Consider the following 25,422-nt stretch of genomic DNA (forward strand, 5'->3'; position numbering starts at 1 on the left):
TGTGTCCGAAAAATCCAAATATCTTACGGAACCCTATTTTTTTCCAAAATAAAATGTAATCCATGTTACTCTTGGATAATGTAGTTTTCGAATGGTGAAAGAATTTTTAAAATCGGTCCAGTAGTTTTTGAGCCTATTCGTTACAAACAAACAAACAAACAAAGTTTTCCTCTTTATAATATTAGTATAGATAAATTAAAAATCAGGAAAAAAGAAGATTGTTTTTAAATTTCAAATCAACGCATATGAATAAACAATCGTCTTTTTTCCTGATCATCCATGAATTTTTCGTTTCAATTTATATGTTTTATTAAGCATTGGAGCTTTTTTAACCATTATCCTTTTATATTTTTCAAAAAAAAAAAAAACGAAAAAAATTGTTTTTTCCACGAACACATTATTTCATTCGGATTTCACATTAAATTCTCAAATTTCGTAAGAAATTATTCACTGTTCCAAAATCCACTCCAAAAAAATTCACAAACAATTTTTACATGTTGCACTTATGTTTTTTCCTTATGGCATCCAAATCAGAAAGAAATATTGACACATTGTAACTCACACTGTCAATTTGACAGTTCAGTTCCGCGTCAAGCGTTAAAAAAGTAAGCGACATTATGGCTGGCTCAAAAGAACGCTGTACCCGTTGGCACTGCTCCGAATTACAACCAAACTTTACGAAACCCATTTTCAATACTTACTTAACAATGTGCATAAGTTTGGTTTAATTCGGTGCAAAGACACGGCGGGTCCACGTTTTGGCATATATTTCGAGACCCTAGTCATCAATAGGTATGAAAATTACCCCGTATTAAAGCACTTATTAACAGCTTTCATTTGATATCCATATTGTACAAACACATTCTAGGGTCCACGTTTTGGTCTCTATCTCGAGACCCCAGTCACGGAGCGGCATGAAAATTACTCTGAACTAAAGCATTCACCAACAGCTTCCATTTGATACCCATATTGTACATACACGTCCGAAGGTTACCCGGGTCCACGTTTTGACCTATATCTCGAGACCCTATCTACCAATAGGTATTCAAACTATACGGAAACCATGTTCAATACCTCCTTAACAATGTGTGTAAGTTTGGTTTGATTCGGTGCAAAGACACGGCGGGTCTACGTTTTGGCATATATTTCCAGACCCTAGTCATCAATAGGTATGAAAATTCCCCCTTATTAAAGCACTTAATAACGGCTTTCATTTGATACCCATATTGTACATACACATCCGAAGGTTACCCGGGTCCACGTTTTGACCTATATCTCGAGACCCTAGACACGTAGCGGCATGAAAAATACTCTGTACTAAGGCATTCACCAACAGCTTCAATCTGATACCCGGGTCCACGTTTTGACCTATATCTCGAGACCCTAGACACGTAGCGGCATGAAAAATACTCTGTACTAAGGCATTCACCAACAGCTTCAATTTGATATCCATATTGTACAAACACATTCTAGGCTCCACGTTTTGGTCTCTATCTCGAGACCCTAGTCACGGAGCGGCATGAAAAATACTCTGAACTAAAGCATTCACCAACAGCTTCCATTTGATACCCATATTGTACATACACGTCCGAAGGTTACCCGGGTCCACGTTTTGACCTATATCTCGAGACCCTGTCTACCAATAGGTATTCAAACTATACGGAAATCATCTTCAATACCTACTTAACAATGTGTGTAAGTTTGGTTTAATTCGGTGCAAAGACACGGCGGGTCCACATTTTGGCATATATTTCGAGACCCTAGTCATCAATAGGTATGAAAATTACCCCGTATTAAAGCACTTATTAACAGCTTTCATTTGATATCCATATTGTACAAACACATTCTAGGGTCCACGTTTTGGTCTCTATCTCGAGACCCCAGTCACGGAGCGGATGGAAATACTTTGAACTAAAGCATTCACCAACAGCTTCCATTTGATACCCATATTGTACATACACATCCGAAGGTTACCCGGGTTCACTTTTTGACCTATATCTCGATACCCTATCTACCAATAGGTATCCAAACTATACGGAAACCATGTTCAATACCTCCTTAACAATGTGTGTAAGTTTGGTTTAATTCGGTGCAAAGACACGGCGGGTCTACGTTTTGTCATATATTTCCAGACCCTAGTCATCAATAGGTATGAAAGTTCCCCCTTATTAAAGCACTTATTAACAGCTTTCATTTGATACCCATATTGTACATACACATCCGAAGGTTACCCGGGTCCACGTTTTGACCTATATCTCGAGCTCTATCCACCAATAGGTATCCAAACTATACGGAAACCATCTTCAATACCTTCTTAGCAATGTGTGTAAGTTTGGTTTAATTCGGTGCAGACACGGCCGGTTAGCGAACACACACAAAAAGTTGACTTTATTTTATATATAAGATTTTTTTCAGTTTGTGTCCGAAAAATCCAAATATCTTACGGAACCCTATTTTTTCCAAAATAAAATGTAATCCATGTTACTCTTGGATAATGTAGTTTTCGAATGGTGAAAGAATTTTTAAAATCGGTCCAGCAGTTTTTGAGCCTATTCGTTACAAACAAACAAAGTTTTCCTCTTTATAATAATTCCTCTTTATGATACACAACCAAAGGTTACCCGGGTCCACGTTTTGACCTATATCTCGAGACCCCAGCCACGTAGCGGCATGAAAAATACTGTGTACTAAGGCATTCACCAACAGCTTCAATTTGATATCCATATTGTACAAACACATTCTAGGCTCCACGTTTTGGTCTCTATCTCGAGACCCTAGTCACGGAGCGGCATGAAAAATACTCTGAACTAAAGCATTCACCAACAGCTTCCATTTGATACCCATATTGTACATACACGTCCGAAGGTTACCCGGGTCCACGTTTTGACCTATATCTCGAGACCCTATCTACCAATAGGTATTCAAACTATACAAAATTCATCTGCAATACCTACTTAACAATGTGTGTAAGTTTGGTTTAATTCGGTGCAAAGACACGGCGGGTCCACGTTTTGGCATATATTTCGAGACCCTAGCCATCAATAGGTATGAAAATTACCCCGTATTAAAGCACTTATTAACAGCTTTCATTTGATATCCATATTGTACAAACACATTCTAGGGTCCACGTTTTGGTCTCTATCTCGAGACCCCAGTCACGGAGCGGCATGAAAAATACTTTGAACTAAAGCATTCACCAACAGCTTCCATTTGATACCCATATTGTACATACACGTCCGAAGGTTACCCGGGTCCACGTTTTGACCTATATCTCGAGACCCTATCTACCAATAGGTATTCAAACTATACGGAAACCATGTTCAATACCTCCTTAACAATGTGTGTAAGTTTGGTTTAATTCGGTGCAAAGACACGGCGGGTCTACGTTTTGGCATATATTTCCAGACCCTAGTCATCAATAGGTATGAAAATTACCCCGTATTAAAGCGCTTAATAACAGCTTTCATTTGATACCCATATTGTACATACACATCCGAAGGTTACCCGGGTCCACGTTTTGACCTATATCTCGAGCCCTATCCACCAATAGGTATCCAAACTATACGGAAACCATCTTCAATACCTTCTTAGCAATGTGTGTAAGTTTGGTTTAATTCGGTGCAGACACGGCCGGTTAGCGAACACACACAAAAAGTTGACTTTATTTTATATATAAGATTTTTTTCAGTTTGTGTCCGAAAAATCCAAATATCTTACGGAACCCTATTTTTTCCAAAATAAAATGTAATCCATGTTACTCTTGGATAATGTAGTTTTCGAATGGTGAAAGAATTTTTAAAATCGGTCCAGCAGTTTTTGAGCCTATTCGTTACAAACAAACAAACAAACAAACAAAGTTTTCCTCTTTATAATAATTCCTCTTTATGATACACAACCAAAGGTTACCGGGTCCACGTTTTGACCTATATCTCGAGACCCCAGCCACGTAGCGGCATGAAAAATACTGTGTACTAAGGCATTCACCAACAGCTTCAATTTGATATCCATATTGTACAAACACATTCTAGGCTCCACGTTTTGGTCTCTATCTCGAGACCCTAGTCACGGAGCGGCATGAAAAATACTCTGAACCTCAGCATTCACCAACAGCTTCCATTTGATACCCATATTGTACATACACGTCCGAAGGTTACCCAGGTCAACTTTTTGACCTATATCTCGAGACCCTATCTACCAATAGGTATTCAAACTATACGGAAATTATCTTCAATACCTACTTAACAATGTGTGTAAGTTTGGTTTAATTCGGTGCAAAGACACGGCGGGTCCACGTTTTGGCATATATTTCCAGACCCTAGTCATCAATAGGTATGAAAATTACCCCGTATTAAAGCACTTATCAACAGCTTTCATTTGATACCCATATTGTACATACACAACCAAAGGTTACCCGGGTCCACGTTTTGACCTATATCTCGAGACCCCAGTCACGTAGCGGCATGAGAAATACTCTGTACTAAGGCATTCCCCAACAGCTTCAATTTGATATCCATATTGTACAAACACATTCTAGAGTCCACGTTTTGGTCCCTATCTCGAGACCCTAGGCACGGAGCTGATGGAAATACTTTGAACTAAAGCATTCACCAACAGCTTCCATTTGATACCCATATTGTACATACACATCCGAAGGTTACCCGGGTCCACTTTTTGACCTATATCTCAAGACCCTATCTACCAATAGTTATCCAAACTATACGGAAACCATCTTCAATACCTCCTTAACAATGTGTGTAAGTTTGATTTAATTCGGTGCAAAGAAACGGCGGGTCCACGTTTTGGCATATATTTCGAGACCCTAGTCATCAATAGGTATGAAAATTACCCCGTATTAAAGCACTTATCAACAGCTTTCATTTAATACCCATATTGTACATACGCAACCAAAGGTTACCCGGGTCCACGTTTTGACCTATATCTCGAGACCCCAGTCACGGAACGGCATGAAAAATACTCTGTACTAAAGCATTCACCAACAGCTTCAAATTGATATCCATATTGTACAAACACATTCTAGGGTCCACGTTTTGGTCTCTATCTCGAGACCCTAGTCACGGAGCGGCATGAAAAATACTCTGAACTATAGCATTCACCAACAGCTTCCATTTGATACCCATATTGTACATGCACATCCGAAGGTTACCCGGGTCCACTTTTTGACCTATATCTCGAGACCCTATCTACCAATAGGTATTCGAACTATACGGAAATTATCTTCAATACCTTCTTAGCAATGTGTGTAAGGTTGGTTTAATTCGGTGCAGACACGGCCGGTTAGCGAACACACACAAAAAGTTGACTTTATTTTATATATAAGATTTTTTTCAGTTTGTGTCCGAAAAATCCAAATATCTTACGGAACCCTATTTTTTTCCAAAATAAAATGTAATCCATGTTACTCTTGGATAATGTAGTTTTCGAATGGTGAAAGAGTTTTTAAGATCGGTCCAGTAGTTTTTGAGCCTATTCGTTACAAACAAACAAACAAACAAAGTTTTCCTCTTTATTATATTAGTATAGATAAATTGAAAATCAGGAAAAAAGAAGATTGTTTTTAAATTTCAAATCAACGCATATGAATAAACAATCGTCTTTTTTCCTGATCATCCATGAATTTTTCGTTTCAATTTATATGTTTTATTAAGCATTGGAGCTTTTTTAACCATTATCCTTTTATATTTTTCAAAAAAAAAAAACGAAAAAAATTGTTTTTTCCACGAACACATAATTTCATTCGGATTTCACATTAAATTCTCAAATTTCGTAAGAAATTATTCACTGTTCCAAAATCCACTCCAAAAAAATTCACAAACAATTTTTACATGTTGCACTTACGTTTTTTCCTTATGGCATCCAAATCAGAAAGAAATATTGACACATTGTAACTCACACTGTCAATTTGACAATTCAGTTCCGCATCAAGCGTTAAAAAAGTAAGCGACATTATGGCTGGCTCAAAAGAACGCTGTACCCGTTGCCACTGCTCCGAATTACAACCAAACTTTACGAAACCCATTTTCAATACTTACTTAACAATGTGCATAAGTTTGGTTTAATTCGGTGCAAAGACACGGCGGGTCCACGTTTTGGCATATATTTCGAGACCCTAGTCATCAATAGGTATGAAAATTACCCCGTATTAAAGCACTTATTAACAGCTTTCATTTGATACCCATATTGTACATACACAACCAAAGGTTACCCGGGTCCACGTTTTGACCTATATCTCGAGACCCTAGACACGTAGCGGCATGAAAAATACTCTGTACTAAGGCATTCACCAACAGCTTCAATCTGATACCCGGGTCCACGTTTTGACCTATATCTCGAGACCCCAGCCACGTAGCGGCATGAAAAATACTCTGTACTAAGGCATTCACCAACAGCTTCAATTTGATATCCATATTGTACAAACACATTCTAGGCTCCACGTTTTGGTCTCTATCTCGAGACCCTAGTCACGGAGCGGCATGAAAAATACTCTGAACTAAAGCATTCACCAACAGCTTCCATTTGATACCCATATTGTACATACACGTCCGAAGGTTACCCGGGTCCACGTTTTGACCTATATCTCGAGACCCTATCTACCAATAGGTATTCAAACTATACGGAAATCATCTTCAATACCTACTTAACAATGTGTGTAAGTTTGGTTTAATTCGGTGCAAAGACATGGCGGGTCCACGTTTTGGCATATATTTCGAGACCCTAGTCATCAATAGGTATGAAAATTACCCCGTATTAAAGCACTTATTAACAGCTTTCATTTAATATCCATATTGTACAAACACATTCTAGGGTCCACGTTTTGGTCTCTATCTCGAGACCCCAGTCACGGAGCGGATGGAAATACTTTGAACTAAAGCATTCACCAACAGCTTCCATTTGATACCCATATTGTACATACACATCCGAAGGTTACCCGGGTCCACGTTTTGACCTATATCTCGAGCCCTATCTACCAATAGGTATCCAAACTATACGGAAACCATGTTCAATACCTCCTTAACAATGTGTGTAAGTTTGGTTTAATTCGGTGCAAAGACACGGCGGGTCTACGTTTTGGCATATATTTCCAGACCCTAGTCATCAATAGGTATGAAAATTCCCCCTTATTAAAGCACTTATTAACAGCTTTCATTTGATACCCATATTGTACATACACATCCGAAGGTTACCCGGGTCCACGTTTTGACCTATATCTCGAGCCCTATCCACCAATAGGTATCCAAACTATACGGAAACCATCTTCAATACCTTCTTAGCAATGTGTGTAAGTTTGGTTTAATTCGGTGCAGACACGGCCGGTTAGCGAACACACACAAAAAGTTGACTTTATTTTATATATAAGATTTTTTTCAGTTTGTGTCCGAAAAATCCAAATATCGTACGGAACCCTATTTTTTTCCAAAATAAAATGTAATCCATGTTACTCTTGGATAATGTAGTTTTCGAATGGTGAAAGAATTTTTAAAATCGGTCCAGTAGTTTTTGAGCCTATTCGTTACAAACAAACAAACAAACAAACAAAGTTTTCCTCTTTATAATATTAGTATAGATACACAACCAAAGGTTACCCGGGTCCACGTTTTGACCTATATCTCGAGACCCCAGTCACGTAGTGGCATGAAAAATACTCTGTACTAAGGCATTCACCAACAGCTTCAATTTGATATCCATATTGTAGAAACACATTCTAGGCTCCACGTTTTTCTCTCTATCTCGAGACCCTAGTCACGGAGCGGAATGAAAGATACTCTGAACTAAAGCATTCACCAACAGCTTCCATTTGATATCCATATTGTACAAACACATTCTAGGCTCCACGTTTTGGTCTCTATCTCGAGACCCTAGTCACGGAGCGGAATGAAAGATACTCTGAACTAAAGCATTCACCAACAGCTTCCATTTGATACCGATATTGTACATGCACATCCGAAGGTTACCCGGGTCCACGTTTTGACCTATATCTCGAGCCCTATCCACCAATAGGTATCCAAACTATACGGAAACCATCTTCAATACCTTCTTAGCAATGTGTGTAAGTTTGGTTTAATTCGGTGCAGACACGGCCGGTTAGCGAACACACACAAAAAGTTGACTTTATTTTATATATAAGATTTTTTTCAGTTTGTGTCCGAAAAATCCAAATATCTTACGGAACCCTATTTTTTTCCAAAATAGAATATAATCCATGTTACTCTTGGATAATGTAGTTTTCGAATGGTGAAAGAATTTTTAAAATCGGTCCAGTAGTTTTTGAGCCTATTCGTTACAAACAAACAAACAAACAAACAAACCAAGTTTTCCTCTTTATAATATTAGTATAGATAAATTGAAAATCAGGAAACAAGAAGATTGTTTTTAAATTTCAAATCAACGCATATGAATAAACAATCGTCTTTTTTCCTGATCATCCATGAATTTTTCGTTTCAATTTATATGTTTTATTAAGCATTGGAGCTTTTTTAACCATTATCCATTTATATTTTTCAAAAAAAAAAACGAAAAAAATTGTTTTTTCCACGAACACATAATTTCATTCGGATTTCACATTAAATTCTCAAATTTCGTAAGAAATTATTCACTGTTCCAAAATCCACTCCAAAAAAATTCACAAACAATTTTTACATGTTGCACCTACGTTTTTTCCTTATGGCATCCAAATCAGAAAGAAATATTCACACATTGTAACTCACACTGTCAATTTGACAGTTCAGTTCCGCATCAAGCGTTAAAAAAGTAAGCGACATTATGGCTGGCTCAAAAGAACGCTGTACCCGCTGCCACTGCTCCGAATTACAACCAAACTTTACGAAACCCATTTTCAATACTTACTTAACAATGTGCATAAGTTTGGTTTAATTCGGTGCAAAGACACGGCGGGTCCACGTTTTGGCATATATTTCGAGACCCGCCGTAGCCGAATGGGTTGGTGCGTGATCACCATTCGGAATTCACTGAGAGGTCGTTGGTTCGAATCTCGGTGAAAGCAAAATTAATAAAAACATTTTTCTAATAGCGGTCGCCCCTCGGCAGGCAATGGCAAACCTCCGAGTGTATTTCTGCCATGAAAAAGCTCCGCATAAAAATATCTGCCGTTCGGAGTCGGCTTGAAACTGTAGGTCCCTCCATTTGTGGAACAACATCAAGACGCACACCACAAATAGGAGGAGGAGCTCGGCCAAACACCTAACAGAAGTGTACGCGCCAATTATTTTTTTATTTTAGTCATCAATAGGTATGAAAATTACCCCGTATTAAAGAACTACACAACAGCTTTCATTTGATACCCATATTGTACATACACAACCAAAGGTTACCTGGGTCCACGTTTTGACCTATATCTCGAGACCCCAGTCACGCAGCGGCATGAAAAATACTCTGTACTAAGGCATTCACCAACAGCTTCAATTTGATATCCATATTGTAGAAACACATTCTAGGCTCCACGTTTTTCTCTCTATCTCGAGACCCTAGTCACGGAGCGGCATGAAAAATACTCTGAACTAAAGCATTCACCAACAGCTTCCATTTGATACCCATATTGTACATACACGTCCGAAGGTTACCCGGGTCCACGTTTTGACCTATATCTCGAGACCCTAACTACCAATAGGAATCCAAACTATACGGAAACCATCTTCAATACCTTCTTAGCAATGTGTGTAAGTTTGGTTTAATTCGGTGCAGACACGGCCGGTTAGCGAACACACACAAAAAGTTTACTTTATTTTATATATTATATAAGATTTTTTTCAGTTTGTGTCCGAAAAATCCAAATATCTTACGGAACCCTATTTTTTTCCAAAATAAAATGTAATCCATGTTACTCTTGGATAATGTAGTTTTCGAATGGTGAAAGAATTTTTAAAATCGGTCCAGTAGTTTTTGAACCTATTCGTTACAAACAAACAAACAAACAAACAAAGTTTTCCTCTTTATAATATTAGTATAGATACACAACCAAAGGTTACCCGGGTCCACGTTTTGACCTATATCTCGAGACCCCAGTCACGTAGCGGCATGAAAAATACTCTGTACTAAGGCATTTACCAACAGCTTCAATTTGATATCCATATTGTACAAACACATTCTAGGCTCCACGTTTTGGTCTCTATCTCGAGACCTTAGTCACGGAGCGGCATGAAAAATACTCTGAAGTAAAGCCGTCACCAACAGCTTCCATTTGATACCCATATTGTAAATACACGTCCGAAGGTTACCCGGGTCCACGTTTTGACCTATATATCGAGACCCAATCTACCAATAGGTATTCAAACTATACGGTAATCATCTTCAATACCTTCTTAGCAATGTGTGTAAGTTTGGTTTAATTCGGTGCAGACACGGCCGGTTAGCGAACACACACAAAAAGTTGACTTTATTTTATATATTATATAAGATTTTTTTCAGTTTGTGTCCGAAAAATCCAAATATCGTACGGAACCCTATTTTTTTCCAAAATAAAATGTAATCCATGTTACTCTTGGATAATGTAGTTTTCGAATGGTGAAAGAATTTTTAAAATCGGTCCAGTAGTTTTTGAGCCTATTCGTTACAAACAAACAAACAAACAAACAAAGTTTTCCTCTTTATAATATTAGTATAGATACACAACCAAAGGTTACCCGGGTCCACGTTTTGACCTATATCTCGAGACCCCAGTCACGTAGCGGCATGAAAAATACTCTGTACTAAGGCATTTACCAACAGCTTCAATTTGATATCCATATTGTACAAACACATTCTAGGCTCCACGTTTTGGTCTCTATCTCGAGACCCTAGTCACGGAGCGGAATGAAAGATACTCTGAACTAAAGCATTCACCAAGAGCTTCCATTTGATACCCATATTGTACATGCACATCCGAAGGTTACCCGGGTCCACGTTTTGACCTATATCTCGAGCCCTATCCTCCAATAGGTATCCAAACTATACGGAAACCATCTTCAATACCTTCTTAGCAATGTGTGTAAGGTTGGTTTAATTCGGTGCAGACACGGCCGGTTAGCGAACACACACAAAAAGTTGACTTTATTTTATATATAAGATTTTTTTCAGTTTGTGTCCGAAAAATCCAAATATCTTACGGAACCCTATTTTTTTCCAAAATAGAATGTAATCCATGTTACTCTTGGATAATGTAGTTTTCGAATGGTGAAAGAATTTTTAAAATCGGTCCAGTAGTTTTTGAACCTATTCGTTACAAACAAACAAACAAACAAACAAACCAAGTTTTCCTCTTTATAATATTAGTATAGATAAATTGAAAATCAGGAAACAAGAAGATTGTTTTTAAATTTCAAATCAACGCATATGAATAAATAATCGTCTTTTTTCCTGATCATCCATGAATTTTTCGTTTCAATTTATATGTTTTATTAAGCATTGGAACTTTTTTAACCATTATCCATTTATATTTTTCAAAAAAAAAAACGAAAAAAATTGTTTTTTCCACGAACACATAATTTCATTCGGATTTCACATTAAATTCTCAAATTTCGTAAGAAATTATTCACTGTTCCAAAATCCACTCCAAAAAAATTCACAAACAATTTTTACATGTTGCACTTACGTTTTTTCTTTATGGCATTCAAATCAGAAAGAAATATTGACACATTGTAACTCACACTGTCAATTTGACAGTTCAGTTCCGCATCAAGCGTTAAAAAAGTAAGCGACATTATGGCTGGCTCAAAAGAACGCTGTACCCGTTGCCACTGCTCCGAATTACAACCAAACTTTACGAAACCCATTTTCAATACTTACTTAACAATGTGCATAAGTTTGGTTTAATTCGGTGCAAAGACACGGCGGGTCCACGTTTTGGCATATATTTCGAGACCCTAGTCATCAATAGGTATGAAAATTACCCCGTATTAAAGAACTACACAACAGCTTTCATTTGATACCCATATTGTACATACACAACCAAAGGTTACCCGGGTCCACGTTTTGACCCATATCTCGAGACCCCAGTCACGCAGCGGCATGAAAAATACTCTGTACTAAGGCATTCACCAACAGCTTCAATTTGATATCCATATTGTAGAAACACATTCTAGGCTCCACGTTTTGGTCTCTATCTCGAGACCCTAGTCACGGAGCGGCATGAAAAATACTCTGAACTAAAGCATTCACCAACAGCTTCCATTTGATAGCCATATTGTACATACACGTCCGAAGGTTACCCGGGTCCACGTTTTGACCTATATCTCGAGACCCTATCTACCAATAGGTATTCAACCTATACGGAAATCATCTTCAATACCTACTTAACAATGTGTGTAAGTTTGGTTTAATTCGGTGCAAAGACACGGCGGGTCCACGTTTTGGCATATATTTCGAGACCCTAGTCATCAATAGGTATGAAAATTACCCCGTATTAAAGCACTTATTAACAGCTTTCATTTGATATCCATATTGTACAAACACATTCTAGGGTCCACGTTTTGGTCTCTATCTCGAGACCCCAGTCACGGAGCGGATGGAAATACTTTGAACTAAAGCATTCACCAACAGCTTCCATTTGATACACACATTGTATATACACATCCGAAGGTTACCCGGGTTCACTTTTTGACCTATATCTCGAGACCCTAGACACGTAGCGGCATGAAAAATACTCTGTACTAAGGCATTCACCAACAGCTTCAATCTGATACCCGGGTCCACGTTTTGACCTATATCTCGAGACCCTAGACACGTAGCGGCATGAAAAATACTCTGTACTAAGGCATTCACCAACAGCTTCAATTTGATATCCATATTGTACAAACACATTCTAGGCTCCACGTTTTGGTCTCTATCTCGAGACCCTAGTCACGGAGCGGCATGAAAAATACTCTGAACTAAAGCATTCACCAACAGCTTCCATTTGATACCCATATTGTACATACACGTCCGAAGGTTACCCGGGTCCACGTTTTGACCTATATCTCGAGACCCTATCTACCAATAGGTATTCAAACTATACGGAAATCATCTTCAATACCTACTTAACAATGTGTGTAAGTTTGGTTTAATTCGGTGCAAAGACACGGCGGGTCCACGTTTTGGCATATATTTCGAGACCCTAGTCATCAATAGGTATGAAAATTACCCCGTATTAAAGCATTTATTAACAGCTTTCATTTGATATCCATATTGTACAAACACATTCTAGGGTCCACGTTTTGGTCTCTATCTCGAGACCCCAGTCACGGAGCGGATGGAAATACTTTGAACTAAAGCATTCACCAACAGCTTCCATTTGATACCCATATTGTACATACACATCCGAAGGTTACCCGGGTTCACTTTTTGACCTATATCTCGATACCCTATCTACCAATAGGTATCCAAACTATACGGAAACCATGTTCAATACCTCCTTAACAATGTGTGTAAGTTTGGTTTAATTCGGTGCAAAGACACGGCGGGTCTACGTTTTGGCATATATTTCCAGACCCTAGTCATCAATAGGTATGAAAATTCCCCCTTATTAAAGCACTTATTAACAGCTTTCATTTGATACCCATATTGTACATACACATCCGAAGGTTACCCGGGTCCACGTTTTGACCTATATCTCGAGCCCTATCCACCAATAGGTATCCAAACTATACGGAAACCATCTTCAATACCTTCTTAGCAATGTGTGTAAGTTTGGTTTAATTCGGTGCAGACACGGCCGGTTAGCGAACACACACAAAAAGTTGACTTTATTTTATATATAAGATTTTTTTCAGTTTGTGTCCGAAAAATCCAAATATCGTACGGAACCCTATTTTTTCCAAAATAAAATGTAATCCATGTTACTCTTGGATAATGTAGTTTTCGAATGGTGAAAGAATTTTTAAAATCGGTCCAGTAGTTTTTGAGCCTATTCGTTACAAACAAACAAACAAAGTTTTCCTCTTTATAATATTAGTATAGATACACAACCAAAGGTTACCCGGGTCCACGTTTTGACCTATATCTCGAGACCCCAGTCACGTAGTGGCATGAAAAATACTCTGTACTAAGGCATTTACCAACAGCTTCAATTTGATATCCATATTGTACAAACACATTCTAGGCTCCACGTTTTGGTCTCTATCTCGAGACCCTAGTCACGGAGCGGAATGAAAGATACTCTAAACTAAAGCATTCACCAACAGCTTCCATTTGATACCCATATTGTACATGCACATCCGAAGGTTACCCGGGTCCACGTTTTGACCTATATCTCGAGCCCTATCCACCAATAGGTATCCAAACTATACGGAAACCATCTTCAATACCTTCTTAGCAATGTGTGTAAGTTTGGTTTAATTCGGTGCAGACACGGCCGGTTAGCGAACACACACAAAAAGTTGACTTTATTTTATATATAAGATTTTTTTCAGTTTGTGTCCGAAAAATCCAAATATCTTACGGAACCCTATTTTTTTCCAAAATAGAATGTAATCCATGTTACTCTTGGATAATGTAGTTTTCGAATGGTGAAAGAATTTTTAAAATCGGTCCAGTAGTTTTTGAGCCTATTCGTTACAAACAAACAAACAAACAAACAAACCAAGTTTTCCTCTTTATAATATTAGTATAGATAAATTGAAAATCAGGAAAAAAGAAGATTGTTTTTAAATTTCAAATCAACGCATATGAATAAACAATCGTCTTTTTTCCTGATCATCCATGAATTTTTCGTTTCAATTTATATGTTTTATTAAGCATTGGAGCTTTTTTAACCATTATCCATTTATATTTTTCAAAAAAAAAACGAAAAAAATTGTTTTTTCCACGAACACATAATTTCATTCGGATTTCACATTAAATTCTCAAATTTCGTAAGAAATTATTCACTGTTCCAAAATCCACTCCAAAAAAATTCACAAACAATTTTTACATGTTGCACCTACGCTTTTTCCTTATGGCATCCAAATCAGAAAGAAATATTCACACATTGTAACTCACACTGTCAATTTGACAGTTCAGTTCCGCATCAAGCGTTAAAAAAGTAAGCGACATTATGGCTGGCTCAAAAGAACGCTGTACCCGTTGCCACTGCTCCGAATTACAACCAAACTTTACGAAACCCATTTTCAATACTTACTTAACAATGTGCATAAGTTTGGTTTAATTCGGTGCAAAGACACGGCGGGTCCACGTTTTGGCATATATTTCGAGACCCTAGTCATCAATAGTTATGAAAATTACCCCGTATTAAAGAACTACACAACAGCTTTCATTTGATACCCATATTGTACATACACAACCAAAGGTTACCCGGGTCCACGTTTTGACCTATATCTCGAGACCCCAGTCACGCAGCGGCATGAAAAATACTCTGTACTAAGGCATTCACCAACAGCTTCAATTTGATATCCATATTGTAGAAACACATTCTAGGCTCCACGTTTTTCTCTCTATCTCGAGACCCTAGTCACGGAGCGGCATGAAAAATACTCTGAACTAAAGCATTCACCAACAGCTTCCATTCGATACCCATATTGTACATACACGTCCGAAGGTTACCCGGGTCCACGTTTTGACCTATATCTCGAGACCCTAACTACCAATAGGAATCCAAACTATACGGAAACCATCTTCAATACCTTCTTAGCAATGTGTGTAAGGTTGGTTTAATTCGGTGCAGACACGGCCGGTTAGCGAACACACACAAAAAGTTGACTTTATTTTATATATAAGATTTTTTTCAGTTTGTGTCCGAAAAATCCAAATATCTTACGGAACCCTATTTTTTTCCAAAATAAAATGTAATCCATGTTACTCTTGGATAATGTAGTTTTCGAATGGTGAGAGAATTTTTAAAATAGGTCCAGTAGTTTTTGAACCTATTCGTTACAAACAAACAAACAAACAAACAAAGTTTTCCTCTTTATAATATTAGTATAGATACACAACCAAAGGTTACCCGGGTCCACGTTTTGACCTATATCTCGAGACCCCAGTCACGTAGCGGCATGAAAAATACTCTGTACTAAGGCATTTACCAACAGCTTCAATTTGATATCCATATTGTACAAACACATTCTAGGCTCCACGTTTTGGTCTCTATCTCGAGACCTTAGTCACGGAGCGGCATGAAAAATACTCTGAAGTAAAGCCGTCACCAACAGCTTCCATTTGATACCCATATTGTAAATACACGTCCGAAGGTTACCCGGGTCCACGTTTTGACCTATATATCGAGACCCAATCTACCAATAGGTATTCAAACTATACGGTAATCATCTTCAATACCTTCTTAGCAATGTGTGTAAGTTTGGTTTAATTCGGTGCAGACACGGCCGGTTAGCGAACACACACAAAAAATTGACTTTATTTTATATATTATATAAGATTTTTTTCAGTTTGTGTCCGAAAAATCCAAATATCGTACGGAACCCTATTTTTTTCCAAAATAAAATGTAATCCATGTTACTCTTGGATAATGTAGTTTTCGAATGGTGAAAGAATTTTTAAAATCGGTCCAGTAGTTTTTGAGCCTATTCGTTACAAACAAACAAACAAACAAAGTTTTCCTCTTTATAATATTAGTATAGATACACAACCAAAGGTTACCCGGGTCCACGTTTTGACCTATATCTCGAGACCCCAGTCACGTAGCGGCATGAAAAATACTCTGTACTAAGGCATTTACCAACAGCTTCAATTTGATATCCATATTGTACAAACACATTCTAGGCCCCACGTTTTGGTCTCTATCTCGAGACCCTAGTCACGGAGCGGAATGAAAGATACTCTGAACTAAAGCATTCACCAACAGCTTCCATTTGATACCCATATTGTACATGCACATCCGAAGGTTACCCGGGTCCACGTTTTGACCTATATCTCGAGCCCTATCCTCCAATAGGTATCCAAACTATACGGAAACCATCTTCAATACCTTCTTAGCAATGTGTGTAAGGTTGGTTTAATTCGGTGCAGACACGGCCGGTTAGCGAACACACACAAAAAGTTGACTTTATTTTATATATAAGATTTTTTTCAGTTTGTGTCCGAAAAATCCAAATATCTTACGGACCCCTATTTTTTTCCAAAATAGAATGTAATCCATGTTACTCTTGGATAATGTAGTTTTCGAATGGTGAAAGAATTTTTAAAATCGGTCCAGTAGTTTTTGAGCCTATTCGTTACAAACAAACAAACAAACAAACAAACAAAGTTTTCCTCTTTATAATATTAGTATAGATAAATTGAAAATCAGGAAACAAGAAGATTGTTTTTAAATTTCAAATCAACGCATATGAATAAACAATCGTCTTTTTTCCTGATCATCCATGAATTTTTCGTTTCAATTTATATGTTTTATTAAGCATTGGAACTTTTTTAACCATTATCCATTTATATTTTTCAAAAAAAAAACAAAAAAAATTGTTTTTTCCACGAACACATAATTTCATTCGGATTTCACATTAAATTCTCAAATTTCGTAAGAAATTATTCACTGTTCCAAAATCCACTCCAAAAAAATTCACAAACAATTTTTACATGTTGCACTTACGTTTTTTCTTTATGGCATTCAAATCAGAAAGAAATATTGACACATTGTAACTCACACTGTCAATTTGACAGTTCAGTTCCGCATCAAGCGTTAAAAAAGTAAGCGACATTATGGCTGGCTCAAAAGAACGCTGTACCCGTTGCCACTGCTCCGAATTACAACCAAACTTTACGAAACCCATTTTCAATACTTACTTAACAATGTGCATAAGTTTGGTTTAATTCGGTGCAAAGACACGGCGGGTCCACGTTTTGGCATATATTTCAAAACCCTAGTCATCAATAGGTATGAAAATTACCCCGTATTAAAGAACTACACAACAGCTTTCATTTGATACCCATACTGTACATACACAACCAAAGGTTACCCGGGTCCACGTTTTGACCCATATCTCGAGACCCCAGTCACGCAGCGGCATGAAAAATACTCTGTACTAAGGCATTCACCAACAGCTTCAATTTGATATTCATATTGTACAAACACATTCTAGGCTCCACGTTTTGGTCTCTATCTCGAGACCCTAGTCACGGAGCGGCATGAAAAATACTCTGAATTAAAGCATTCACGAACAGCTTCCATTTGATACCCATATTGTACATACACGTCCGAAGGTTACCCGGGTCCACGTTTTGACCTATATCTCGAGACCCTATCTACCAATAGGTATTCAACCTATACGGAAATCATCTTCAATACCTACTTAACAATGTGTGTAAGTTTGGTTTAATTCGGTGCAAAGACACGGCGGGTCCACGTTTTGGCATATATTTCGAGACCCTAGTCATCAATAGGTATGAAAATTACCCCGTATTAAAGCACTTATTAACAGCTTTCATTTGATATCCATATTGTACAAACACATTCTAGGGTCCACGTTTTGGTCTCTATCTCGAGACCCCAGTCACGGAGCGGATGGAAATACTTTGAACTAAAGCATTCACCAACAGCTTCCATTTGATACACACATTGTATATACACATCCGAAGGTTACCCGGGTTCACTTTTTGACCTATATCTCGAGCCCTATCCAGCAATAGGTATCCAAACTATACGGAAACCATCTTCAATACCTTCTTAGCAATGTGTGTAAGTTTGGTTTAATTCGGTGCAAAGACACGGCGGGTCCACGTTTTGGCATATATTTCGAGACCCTAGTCATCAATAGGTATGAAAATTAGTCCGTATTAAAGCACTTATCAACAGCTTTCATTTGATATCCATATTGTACAAACACATTCTAGGGTCCACGTTTTGGTCTCTATCTCGAGACCCCAGTCACGAAGCGGATGGAAATACTTTGAACTAAAGCATTCACCAACAGCTTCCATTTGATACCCATATTGTACATACACGTCCGAAGGTTACCCGGGTCCACGTTTTGACCTATATCTCGAGACCCTATCTACCAATAGGTATTCAACCTATACGGAAATCATCTTCAATACCTACTTAACAATGGGTGTAAGTTTGGTTTAATTCGGTGCAAAGACACGGCGGGTCCACGTTTTGGCATATATTTCGAGACCCTAGTCATCAATAGGTATGAAAATTACCCCGTATTAAAGCACTTATTAACAGCTTTCATTTGATATCCATATTGTACAAACACATTCTAGGGTCCACGTTTTGGTCTCTATCTCGAGACCCTAGTCACGGAGCGGAATGAAAGATACTCTAAACTAAAGCATTCACCAACAGCTTCCATTTGATACCCATATTGTACATGCACATCCGAAGGTTACCCGGGTCCACGTTTTGACCTATATCTCGAGCCCTATCCTCCAATAGGTATCCAAACTATACGGAAACCATCTTCAATACCTTCTTAGCAATGTGTGTAAGGTTGGTTTAATTCGGTGCAGACACGGCCGGTTAGCGAACACACACAAAAAGTTGACTTTATTTTATATATAAGATTTTTTTCAGTTTGTGTCCGAAAAATCCAAATATCTTACGGACCCCTATTTTTTTCCAAAATAGAATGTAATCCATGTTACTCTTGGATAATGTAGTTTTCGAATGGTGAAAGAATTTTTAAAATCGGTCCAGTAGTTTTTGAGCCTATTCGTTACAAACAAACAAACAAACAAACAAACAAAGTTTTCCTCTTTATAATATTAGTATAGATAAATTGAAAATCAGGAAACAAGAAGATTGTTTTTAAATTTCAAATCAACGCATATGAATAAACAATCGTCTTTTTTCCTGATCATCCATGAATTTTTCGTTTCAATTTATATGTTTTATTAAGCATTGGAACTTTTTTAACCATTATCCATTTATATTTTTCAAAAAAAAAACAAAAAAAATTGTTTTTTCCACGAACACATAATTTCATTCGGATTTCACATTAAATTCTCAAATTTCGTAAGAAATTATTCACTGTTCCAAAATCCACTCCAAAAAAATTCACAAACAATTTTTACATGTTGCACTTACGTTTTTTCTTTATGGCATTCAAATCAGAAAGAAATATTGACACATTGTAACTCACACTGTCAATTTGACAGTTCAGTTCCGCATCAAGCGTTAAAAAAGTAAGCGACATTATGGCTGGCTCAAAAGAACGCTGTACCCGTTGCCACTGCTCCGAATTACAACCAAACTTTACGAAACCCATTTTCAATACTTACTTAACAATGTGCATAAGTTTGGTTTAATTCGGTGCAAAGACACGGCGGGTCCACGTTTTGGCATATATTTCAAAACCCTAGTCATCAATAGGTATGAAAATTACCCCGTATTAAAGAACTACACAACAGCTTTCATTTGATACCCATACTGTACATACACAACCAAAGGTTACCCGGGTCCACGTTTTGACCCATATCTCGAGACCCCAGTCACGCAGCGGCATGAAAAATACTCTGTACTAAGGCATTCACCAACAGCTTCAATTTGATATTCATATTGTACAAACACATTCTAGGCTCCACGTTTTGGTCTCTATCTCGAGACCCTAGTCACGGAGCGGCATGAAAAATACTCTGAATTAAAGCATTCACGAACAGCTTCCATTTGATACCCATATTGTACATACACGTCCGAAGGTTACCCGGGTCCACGTTTTGACCTATATCTCGAGACCCTATCTACCAATAGGTATTCAACCTATACGGAAATCATCTTCAATACCTACTTAACAATGTGTGTAAGTTTGGTTTAATTCGGTGCAAAGACACGGCGGGTCCACGTTTTGGCATATATTTCGAGACCCTAGTCATCAATAGGTATGAAAATTACCCCGTATTAAAGCACTTATTAACAGCTTTCATTTGATATCCATATTGTACAAACACATTCTAGGGTCCACGTTTTGGTCTCTATCTCGAGACCCCAGTCACGGAGCGGATGGAAATACTTTGAACTAAAGCATTCACCAACAGCTTCCATTTGATACACACATTGTATATACACATCCGAAGGTTACCCGGGTTCACTTTTTGACCTATATCTCGAGCCCTATCCAGCAATAGGTATCCAAACTATACGGAAACCATCTTCAATACCTTCTTAGCAATGTGTGTAAGTTTGGTTTAATTCGGTGCAAAGACACGGCGGGTCCACGTTTTGGCATATATTTCGAGACCCTAGTCATCAATAGGTATGAAAATTAGTCCGTATTAAAGCACTTATCAACAGCTTTCATTTGATATCCATATTGTACAAACACATTCTAGGGTCCACGTTTTGGTCTCTATCTCGAGACCCCAGTCACGAAGCGGATGGAAATACTTTGAACTAAAGCATTCACCAACAGCTTCCATTTGATACCCATATTGTACATACACGTCCGAAGGTTACCCGGGTCCACGTTTTGACCTATATCTCGAGACCCTATCTACCAATAGGTATTCAACCTATACGGAAATCATCTTCAATACCTACTTAACAATGGGTGTAAGTTTGGTTTAATTCGGTGCAAAGACACGGCGGGTCCACGTTTTGGCATATATTTCGAGACCCTAGTCATCAATAGGTATGAAAATTACCCCGTATTAAAGCACTTATTAACAGCTTTCATTTGATATCCATATTGTACAAACACATTCTAGGGTCCACGTTTTGGTCTCTATCTCGAGACCCTAGTCACGGAGCGGAATGAAAGATACTCTAAACTAAAGCATTCACCAACAGCTTCCATTTGATACCCATATTGTACATGCACATCCGAAGGTTACCCGGGTCCACGTTTTGACCTATATCTCGAGCCCTATCCTCCAATAGGTATCCAAACTATACGGAAACCATCTTCAATACCTTCTTAGCAATGTGTGTAAGGTTGGTTTAATTCGGTGCAGACACGGCCGGTTAGCGAACACACACAAAAAGTTGACTTTATTTTATATATAAGATTTTTTTCAGTTTGTGTCCGAAAAATCCAAATATCTTACGGACCCCTATTTTTTTCCAAAATAGAATGTAATCCATGTTACTCTTGGATAATGTAGTTTTCGAATGGTGAAAGAATGTTTAAAATCGGTCCAGCAGTTTTGAACCTATTCGTTACAAACAAACAAACAAACAAACAAACAAAGTTTTCCTCTTTATAATAATTCCTCTTTATGATACACAACCAAAGGTTACCCGGGTCCACGTTTTGACCTATATCTCGCGACCCCAGCCACGTAGCGGCATGAAAAATACTCTGTACTAAGGCATTCACCAACAGCTTCAATTTGTTATCCATATTGTACAAACACATTCTAGGCTCCACGTTTTCGTCTCTATCTCGAGACCCTAGTCAAGGAGCGGCATGAAAAATACTCTGACCTAAAGCATTCACCAACAGCTTCCATTTGATACCCATATTGTACATACACATCCGAAGGTTACCCAGGTCCACTTTTTGACCTATATCTCGTGACCCTATCTACCAATAGGTATTCAAACTATACGGAAATTATCTTCTATACCTTCTTAGCAATGTGTGTAAGCTTGGTTTAATTCGGTGCAGACACGGCCGGTTAGCGAACACACACAAAAAGTTGACTTTATTTTATATATAAGATTTTTTTCAGTTTGTGTCCGAAAAATCCAAATATCTTACGGAACCCTATTTTTTTCCAAAATAAAATGTAATCCATGTTACTCTTGGATAATGTAGTTTTCGAATGGTGAAAGAATTTTTAAAATCGGTCCAGTAGTTTTTGAGCCTATTCGTTACAAACAAACAAACAAACAAAGTTTTCCTCTTTATAATATTAGTATAGATAAATTGAAAATCAGGAAAAAAGAAGATTGTTTTTAAATTTCAAATCAACGCATATGAATAAACAATCGTCTTTTTTCCTGATCATCCATGAATTTTTCGTTTCAATTTATATGTTTTATTAAGCATTGGAGCTTTTTTAACCATTATCCTTTTATATTTTTCAAAAAAAAAAAACGAAAAAAATTGTTTTTTCCACGAACACATTATTTCATTCGGATTTCACATTAAATTCTCAAATTTCGTAAGAAATTATTCACTGTTCCAAAATCCACTCCAAAAAAATTCACAAACAATTTTTACATGTTGCACTTATGTTTTTTCCTTATGGCATCCAAATCAGAAAGAAATATTGACACATTGTAACTCACACTGTCAATTTGACAGTTCAGATCCGCGTCAAGCGTTAAAAAAGTAAGCGACATTATGGCTGGCTCAAAAGAACGCTGTACCCGTTGCCACTGCTCCGAATTACAACCAAACTTTACGAAACCCATTTTCAATACTTACTTAACAATGTGCATAAGTTTGGTTTAATTCGGTGCAAAGACACGGCGGGTCCACGTTTTGGCATATATTTCGAGACCCTAGTCATCAATAGGTATGAAAATTACCCCGTATTAAAGCACTTATTAACAGCTTTCATTTGATACCCATATTGTACATACACATCCGAAGGTTACCCGGGTCCACGTTTTGACCTATATCTCGAGACCCTAGACACGTAGCGGCATGAAAAATACTCTGTACTAAGGCATTCACCAACAGCTTCAATCTGATACCCGGGTCCACGTTTTGACCTATATCTCGAGACCCTAGACACGTAGCGGCATGAAAAATACTCTGTACTAAGGCATTCACCAACAGCTTCAATTTGATATCCATATTGTACAAACACATTCTAGGCTCCACGTTTTGGTCTCTATCTCGAGACCCTAGTCACGGAGCGGCATGAAAAATACTCTGAACTAAAGCATTCACCAACAGCTTCCATTTGATACCCATATTGTACATACACGTCCGAAGGTTACCCGGGTCCACGTTTTGACCTATATCTCGAGACCCTGTCTACCAATAGGTATTCAAACTATACGGAAATCCTCTTCAATACCTACTTAACAATGTGTGTAAGTTTGGTTTAATTCGGTGCAAAGACACGGCGGGTCCACGTTTTGGCATATATTTCGAGACCCTAGTCATCAATAGGTATGAAAATTACCCCGTATTAAAGCACTTATTAACAGCTTTCATTTGATATCCATATTGTACAAACACATTCTAGGGTCCACGTTTTGGTCTCTATCTCGAGACCCCAGTCACGGAGCGGATGGAAATACTTTGAACTAAAGCATTCACCAACAGCTTCCATTTGATACCCATATTGTACATACACATCCGAAGGTTACCCGGGTTCACTTTTTGACCTATATCTCGATACCCTATCTACCAATAGGTATCCAAACTATTCGGAAACCATGTTCAATACCTCCTTAACAATGTGTGTAAGTTTGGTTTAATTCGGTGCAAAGACACGGCGGGTCTACGTTTTGTCATATATTTCCAGACCCTAGTCATCAATAGGTATGAAAATTCCCCCTTATTAAAGCACTTATTAACAGCTTTCATTTGATACCCATATTGTACATACACATCCGAAGGTTACCCGGGTCCACGTTTTGACCTATATCTCGAGCCCTATCCACCAATAGGTATCCAAACTATACGGAAACCATCTTCAATACCTTCTTAGCAATGTGTGTAAGTTTGGTTTAATTCGGTGCAGACACGGCCGGTTAGCGAACACACACAAAAAGTTGACTTTATTTTATATATAAGATTTTTTTCAGTTTGTGTCCGAAAAATCCAAATATCTTACGGAACCCTATTTTTTCCAAAATAAAATGTAATCCATGTTACTCTTGGATAATGTAGTTTTCGAATGGTGAAAGAATTTTTAAAATCGGTCCAGCAGTTTTTGAGCCTATTCGTTACAAACAAACAAAGTTTTCCTCTTTATAATAATTCCTCTTTATGATACACAACCAAAGGTTACCCGGGTCCACGTTTTGACCTATATCTCGAGACCCCAGCCACGTAGCGGCATGAAAAATACTGTGTACTAAGGCATTCACCAACAGCTTCAATTTGATATCCATATTGTACAAACACATTCTAGGCTCCACGTTTTGGTCTCTATCTCGAGACCCTAGTCACGGAGCGGCATGAAAAATACTCTGAACTAAAGCATTCACCAACAGCTTCCATTTGATACCCATATTGTACATACACGTCCGAAGGTTACCCGGGTCCACGTTTTGACCTATATCTCGAGACCCTATCTACCAATAGGTATTCAAACTATACAAAATTCATCTGCAATACCTACTTAACAATGTGTGTAAGTTTGGTTTAATTCGGTGCAAAGACACGGCGGGTCCACGTTTTGGCATATATTTCGAGACCCTAGCCATCAATAGGTATGAAAATTACCCCGTATTAAAGCACTTATTAACAGCTTTCATTTGATATCCATATTGTACAAACACATTCTAGGGTCCACGTTTTGGTCTCTATCTCGAGACCCCAGTCACGGAGCGGCATGAAAAATACTCTGAACTAAAGCATTCACCAACAGCTTCCATTTGATACCCATATTGTACATACACGTCCGAAGGTTACCCGGGTCCAC

The 25,422-nt window shown here is 37.9% G+C and overlaps 1 protein-coding gene across 1 annotated transcript in view; it reads left to right on the forward strand.

The window, feature by feature from the left end:
• LOC129250216 (uncharacterized) overlaps nt 1-23,151 on the forward strand; it is a gene marked incomplete at its 5' end in the record, with an annotated part of 196,316 nt that extends 173,165 nt beyond the window's left edge. Inside the window, one exon of the mRNA XM_054889852.1 lies at nt 23,121-23,151. Within this exon, the coding sequence (XP_054745827.1) occupies nt 23,121-23,151 (31 nt within the window). The remainder of the gene's footprint in view (nt 1-23,120) is intronic.
• Between the last annotated feature and the right edge of the window lie 2,271 nt (nt 23,152-25,422).

Source organism: Anastrepha obliqua, chromosome 6, assembly GCF_027943255.1.
Source record: "Anastrepha obliqua isolate idAnaObli1 chromosome 6, idAnaObli1_1.0, whole genome shotgun sequence".
Classification (NCBI taxonomy): Eukaryota; Metazoa; Arthropoda; class Insecta; order Diptera; family Tephritidae; genus Anastrepha; species Anastrepha obliqua.